The following is a 7,500-nucleotide window of genomic DNA, read 5'->3' as shown; positions in this document are numbered from 1 at the left end:
ATGTCGTCCTTATCTTCATATTTCTGACAGTGAAGAAGAAAGTCTCTACCTGTCTGTCTGTCTCCACCTGTCTGTCTGTCTCCACCTGTCTGTCTCCACCTGTCTGTCTCCACCTGTCTGTCTCTACCTGTCTGTCTCTACCTCACCTGTCTGTCTCGACCTCACCTGTCTGTCTCCACCTGTCTGTCTCTACCTGTCTGTCTCTACCTCACCTGTCTGTCTCTACCTGTCTGTCTGTCTCCACCTGTCTGTCTGTCTCCACCTGTCTGTCTGTCTCTACCTGTCTGTCTCCACCTGTCTGTCTCTACCTGTCTGTCTCCACCTGTCTGTCTCCACCTGTCTGTCTCCACCTGTCTGTCTCTACCTGTCTGTCTCCACCTGTCTGTCTGTCTCTACCTGTCTGTCTCCACCTGTCTGTCTGTCTCCACCTGTCTGTCTCTACCTGTCTGTCTCTACCTGTCTGTCTCCACCTGTCTGTCTCCACCTGTCTGTCTCCACCTGTCTGTCTCCACCTGTCTGTCTCTACCTGTCTGTCTCCACCTGTCTGTCTCCACCTGTCTGTCTCCACCTCACCTGTCTGTCTCCACCTGTCTGTCTCTACCTCACCTGTCTGTCTCCACCTGTCTGTCTCCACCTGTCTGTCTCCACCTCACCTGTCTGACTCCATCTCACCTGTCTGTCTCTACCTCACCTGTCTGTCTCCACCTCACCTGTCTGTCTCTACCTCACCTGTCTGACTCTACCTCACCTGTCTGTCTCCACCTCACCTGTCTGTCTCCACCTCACCTGTCTGTCTCCACCTCACCTGTCTGTCTCTACCTCACCTGTCTGTCTTGAGCTCACCTGTCTGACTCTACCTCACCTGTCTGTCTCTACCTCACCTGTCTGTCTTGAGCTCACCTGTCTGACTCTACCTCACCTGTCTGTCTCTACCTCACCTGTCTGTCTTGACCTCACCTGTCTGTCTCTACCTCACCTGTCTGTCTCTACCTCACCTGTCTGTCTCCACCTCACCTGTCTGTCTTGAGCTCACCTGTCTGTCTCCACCTCACCTGTCTGTCTCTACCTCACCTGTCTGTCTCTACCTCACCTGTCTGTCTCTACCTCACCTGTCTGTCTCCACCTCACCTGTCTGTCTCTACCTCACCTGTCTGTCTTGAGCTCACCTGTCTGTCTCTACCTCACCTGTCTGTCTCGACCTCACCTGTCTGTCTCTACCTCACCTGTCTGTCTCGACCTCACCTGTCTGTCTCTACCTCACCTGTCTGTCTTGACCTCACCTGTCTGTCTCGACCTCACCTGTCTGTCTCTACCTCACCTGTCTGTCTCGTCCTCACCTGTCTGTCTCGACCTCACCTGTCTGTCTCCACCTCACCTGTCTGTCTCGTCCTCACCTGTCTGTCTCGACCTCACCTGTCTGTCTCGTCCTCACCTGTCTGTCTCGACCTCACCTGTCTGTCTCCACCTCACCTGTCTGTCTCCACCTCACCTGTCTGTCTCCACCTCACCTGTCTGTCTCCACCTCACCTGTCTGTCTCCACCTCACCTGTCTGTCTCGTCCTCACCTGTCTGTCTCCACCTCACCTGTCTGTCTCCACCTCACCTGTCTGTCTCCACCTCACCTGTCCACAGAGTCTTTCTTCTTTTGGGAGCCAGGTTCTCTTGTGCCTTCCCCTCTCTACAGCCAGACTGTCTCACTGAGCCTGTACCTGTCTGTCTCTCTGTCTCTCTCTCTCTCTCTTTCTCTCTCTTTCTCTCTGTCTCTCTGTCTGTCTCTCTCTCTCTCTCTGTCTCTCTCTCTCTCTTTCTCTCTCTCTTTCTCTCTGTCTCTCTGTCTGTCTCTCTCTCTCTCTCTCTCTCTCTCTGTCTCTCTCTCTCTCTCTCAGTCTCTCTCTCTCTCTGTCTGTCTCTCTCTCTCTCTCTCTCTCCCTGTCTCTCTCTCTCTCTCTCTCTCTCTCTCCCTGTCTCTCTCTCTCTCTGTCTCTCTCTCTCTCTCTCTCAGTCTCTCTCTCTCTCTCTCTCCTTACAGCTACACTAGTTACAATTTAGACAGAAAACAAGATGAATTTATCAAACTGACAAGTGTGTGTGTGTGTGTGTGTGTGTGTGTGTGTGTGTATTAAAATATCATCCTTGTGCATCTTAGCGTTGCTTGTTTTGAATCAAACAGAAAAGTAGATGCAGTCGTTTTTCTCTCCACCCGCTTTCTTCTCTTCCTCTCTTAACTAATCCTGATTATTTGTTGAGACGTAACTTTTTAAATATGAATGAAAATAGTCTTAATATAGAAAGTTTGATCTCCAACCTGCAGCAGCTGAGTCTCCTGATGGAGGAACATGTAGAACTGTGTGTTAGTTAATAAAGTGTAAATCTGTAGAACTGTGTGTTAGTTAATAAAGTGTAAATCTGTAGAACTGTGTTAGTTAATAAAGTGTAAATCTGTAGAACTGTGTTAGTTAATAAAGTGTAAATGTGTAGAACTGTGTGTTAGTTAATAAAGTGTAAATCTGTAGAACTGTGTGTTAGTTAATAAAGTGTAAATCTGTAGAACTGTGTGTTAGTTAATAAAGTGTAAATCTGTAGAACTGTGTGCTAGTTAATAAAGTGTAAATCTGTAGAACTGTGTGTTAGTTAATAAAGTGTAAATCTGTATGAAGCAGCTAGAAGCAGAGAGCAGCTGAGTCAGCTTGTTGTGGTGTGGCTGTAGATCCATTCAGTAACGTTCTCAGTAAAAGTGAATAGTGTGATAAGGTGGATTTGGTTACTGTGACACAGTAAACTGTCTTGTCTTTAGCCCTAGTCTCTACTCCAAAACACTCTGAGTTGTAGCTTGAGAAGAGTCAGCTCAGTTAACCTGAACAAACTGTTAGCTAGCTAACTAGCCGGCAAACACACTGATGTTAATGTGAACATGCTAACGCTAGCTGCTGCTAGATACGTTAGCTAGTGTGCTAATCGGATGTGTTAACAACAAGACAGTGATGTTAGCTGACCAGATACTATGGTTAGCTAGCTAACAAGCTGACATTATCTAAACACTAAATCAATCAGATGGATCAGTGATGAAATGATCAGTTCAGTCAGAAACAGACAGAAATTATCCGTCTGTTCAATTCTGTTGAATATCATTGTTAAATATAATAATATAAGCAGTTTTTATGTCTCTCAGGATAACGTCCAACTTTCTCTCTCTCTCTGTTTTTCTCTCCATCCAAGGTGTTTAACAAGCCGGGGGGGGGGTGGGGGAGGGGGGGTCCGCTGTCCGTTCGTTAACAGGAGTCCCTCGTTAATACTAATTGAATTAATTAGAGGAGGCGATTAATTGGGCCAAGTGGCTGCAACTTGATCCACCGCTTCAGGGAGAGAGAGACAGAGAGAGGAGAAAGGAAGAAATGATGAAAAACGTAAAGACTAAGAGACAGAAAGAGGAAAAGAAAGGAAAGAAAGAGACAAATCTGTGATGTCTGGAGGGAGAGAGAGTGAAACCTCCTGAGAGAGAGAGAGAGAGAGAGAGAGAGAGGAGAGAGAGAGCAGTAGAGAGACACTCAGTCACTGGAGACTGACTCCATTTGAAGGAGGTTTTTGCTCCCAGTGTTATTAATTATTAACCAACAAGTTCTGGAAAACACTAACCAATATTTCCTGCATCACCTTCATCACCTCCTCCTCCTCCTCCTCCTCCTCTTCTTCCTCCTCCACTCTCAAACTTCTCAGCCTTGTCTGGAAAGGGATTTCACACGTAACGGATTTTGTGCAATTCGGCCTGAAGGGGGCGCCACAGATGCCAAAAAAGGGCGTAGCCTACCACAACGACGCCCGTAACTCCACACCCCTTGGTCCAATTATTACAGAACTTGGCAGATGTATGAAGGGTTATATGTGGACCGTGTCCTCACAGTTTCATCAGAATCAGCCAATAGGGGACGAAAAAAAATGCAAAAAAATGTGCGTGGCTTACCACAAATTTGACGATAACTCAAAACCTGTTTGTCCAATCAGAAACTTGTTAAATATGTTTCATAAAACTGTTGGACGATATGTGTAAAGTGATTCTAAAATCAGCCAGTAGGGGGTGCCACAAATTTCAGAAAAGTGTTCGGGCCTTGCATGAACACTGTGATACAGACACGACTGTTTTCCCGATGATATAAAGTTGTGTGTAAATGCTGCACAAGTATTCCCCAACTGATGGGGCGCTGTAATCAGTGGTCAAAGTGTCCCGCACTGAAAGGTTAGGGTAACACTCAACTTGCTCCTCACCTCCAGCTGTCTTTGTGCTGCAAATTTGCCTCAGAACCACAAACAATTTCTTTTCAATATTATTATTATTCAGTAAAGGCTTGAACCCCTTTCATTTCCGCTTGCCGCTACATTCCTATATATTTTTACACAGTTTCATAATGTATTATATATTATTGCTATTAAAAATATTGTTACACTATGGAGATTTTGGATGCATTTATTCCATTTAGATAATTGGTAGACGTTCTTTATAAGTTAAATCCTATTCCTGTTAGTGACGTCTCATCTCAGTTCTTCAGTTGATATTGTTTAATATTGAGAAATATTATATGCAGGTATATTGTTTATAAGATATGTCTTGATGTTTTTAATATGGATGTGAACTTCCTGTCAGGCCTGACGGCGGCGGCCATGGCCGAGGCGATGAAGCTGCAGAAGATGCGGATGATGATGGGTTTCCACGGCAACAGCGATCTCCATCGGCAACACAACGGCACCGAGTCGGAGAACGACGAGCTGAACTCCAACGCAGGTTCGATTCCCTCGCTCGCTCTGCGTTCAGCCGGCAGGTTACCATGGCAACCAGTTTAACCCTTTAAACACGGATCAGCCGCCCGCCGCGTAATTTGCATAATGCTGTTTGGATGGCTCTAAAATGGAAGCCACAATAGCTAGCACTTTTCACTGTCTAAATGAACTGCGTAAAGTTGTACGTCAAGTTACGAGGTAAAATCTATTGAGTTGCGGATTAGGTATGTTCTAGAGATCTAATGTTGCATCCATTTCCGTATATGTCATTGATGACGTCATCACGTTGTACCGCGCCCATGCGACACTCGAGATTCAGTGAGTTTGTTCCTCTATACAACTCCTCTCTTCCTCCTGTAGCTGTTGGACCCACAGACAACAGCTACAACAGCTACAGACAAGACTGTCTGTGGGTCCAACAGCTACAGACAATACTGTCTGTGGGTCCAACAGCTACAGACAATACTGTCTGTGGGTCCAAGACTACAGGAGGAAGAGAGGAGTTACATACAGAGGAACAAACTCACTGAACTGATCCTTTAAGTCTCCTCAGTCTTCCTCCCTCAGTGGATCAGTGACATCACAGTTCCCCATCAGCAGGTTAGTAACAGGAAACAGGAAATGATGTCAGTCTGTTTACCTGACTGAGTGACTCCACTGTCCAATCAGACGCTGGATGGAAGCTAGCAGTTGGAGGTTCGATCCACAGCGCAGCAACTTCCCTGTCTGAACAGTTTGGTCTCTAACGTTCGGTCAATACTCTCCGATATGGACGATCGATCGAATTCTTTGTCCCAAAAGTGGGCGTGGCCTTGGCCGAGCGCACTCAGAGCCTATTTGCATTAATTCTTTGAATGTCTGACTGAAATGATGTCACCTCCACCCAGGTTTTAGTGAATGCTCTGATTGGTTGACAGTATGCATAGTTAATGAGGTGACAGTAGTTTCTGACCATCCAGAGACTGAATAAAATACAAGAAAGAAAGAATGGCTGTTATGGTGTGTGTGTGTGTGTGTGTGTGGGAAGGACACACACACACACACACACACCTGCCTTTACCTGTGACAGCTGCACCTGCCCCCCCCCTCTCTCTCTCTCTCTGTCTCTCTGTCCCTCGCCCATCTTCTCTCTCACTGTCATTTATCTTAATTATAACCCAATTACAGAGAATTAGCCCAAATTCTCCACAGTGCTGCAGACACACACACACACACACACACACACACACTTCTCTCTCTCTCTCTGCTGGCAGGGGCGAGTAAACTTGCCCAAGAAAATGCCAAACCTGGCAGATGGTACACACACACACACACACACACACACATATACACACACGCGCACACACACACACATACACACATATACACACACATATACGCACACACACACACACACACACACACACACACACACATATACACACACGCGCACACACACACACATACACACATATACACACACATATACGCACACACACACACACACACACACAGCTCCCTTGTCTCAAGGTGCAGTAACAGCTTGCTTGCACTGGGATTAAGTGTGTGTGTCTCTCTGTGTGTGTGTCTCTGTGTGTGTGTGTCTCTGTGTGTGTGTGTGTCTCTGTGTGTGTGTGTGGTGTGCGTGTGTGTGTGTGTGTGTGTGTGTGTGTGTGTCTCTCTGTGTTTGTGGTGTGCGTGTGTGTGTGGTGTGTGTGGTGTGTGTGTGTGTGTGTGTGTGTGGTGTCTGTGGTGTGTGTGTCTCTGTGTGTGTGTGGTGTGTGTGTCTCTGTGTGTGTGTGGTGTGTGTGGTGTGTGTGTCTCTGTGTGTGTGTGTGGAGTGTGTGTCTCTGTGTGTGTGTGTGGTGTGTGTGGTGTGTGTGTCTCTGTGTGTGTGTGTGTGTGTGTGTCTCTGTTAGTGTGTGTGTGTGTCCAGTTGTTTCAGCAGCTGTGACTGACGCTGCTGTTCTCCCTCTCTCCTCCAGGGGGCAGTGAGTGTGTGTGTGTGTGTGGTGTGTGTGGTGTGTGTGTGTGTGTGTGTGTGTGTGTGTCTCTGTGTGTGTGTGTGTGTGTGTGTGTGTGTCTCTGTTAGTGTGTGTGTGTCCAGTTGTTTCAGCAGCTGTGACTGACCCTGCTGTTCTCCCTCTCTCCTCCAGGGGGCAGTGAGTGTGTGTGTGTGTGTCTCTGTGTGTGTGTGGTGTGTGTGGTGTGTGTGTGTGTGTGTGTGTGTGTGTGTGTGTGTGTGTGTGTGTGTGTCCAGTTGTTTCAGCAGCTGTGACTGACGCTGCTGTTCTCCCTCTCTCCTCCAGGGGGCAGTGAGTGCTCCTGGGAGAAGGAGCAGCGCCTCCTGTCTCCTCCTCCCTCCTCTGTGGTGGCCGTAGCTCCGCCCCCCGGCTCGGTGGGCGGAGTCACAGCGTCTCTGCTGGGGAGCCACCGCCTCAACACGCTGCAGCACGGCACGCTGCTGGCCAACCGTAAGACACGCCTGCTCTGATTGGATGATGGGCTGATCGGAATATCACTTATTCTGACTGACACTATGTATCCAGATATATAAACTATACAGATACATAAAGTATATATACAGATATATACACTATATACAAATATATAAACTATACAGATACATAAAGTATATATACAGATATATACACTATATACAAATATATAAACTATACAGATACATAAAGTATATATACAGATATATACACTATATACAAATATATAAACTATACAGATACATAAAGTATA

General features: G+C 46.6%; 1 protein-coding gene across 1 annotated transcript in view; it reads left to right on the top strand.

The window, feature by feature from the left end:
- Positions 1–7,500, top strand: part of LOC139923915 (dachshund homolog 1-like) — a 47,452-nt gene that overhangs the window by 28,088 nt on the left and 11,864 nt on the right. The window contains exon 4 of the mRNA XM_078286917.1: positions 4,637–4,774. Coding sequence (XP_078143043.1) covers positions 4,637–4,774 — 138 coding nt within the window. The remainder of the gene's footprint in view (positions 1–4,636; positions 4,775–7,500) is intronic.

Source organism: Centroberyx gerrardi, chromosome 11, assembly GCF_048128805.1.
Source record: "Centroberyx gerrardi isolate f3 chromosome 11, fCenGer3.hap1.cur.20231027, whole genome shotgun sequence".
Taxonomy (NCBI): domain Eukaryota; kingdom Metazoa; phylum Chordata; class Actinopteri; order Beryciformes; family Berycidae; genus Centroberyx; species Centroberyx gerrardi.
The sequence above is the reverse complement of the archived record's forward strand: the minus strand, read 5'-3'. Positions and strand labels throughout refer to the sequence as shown.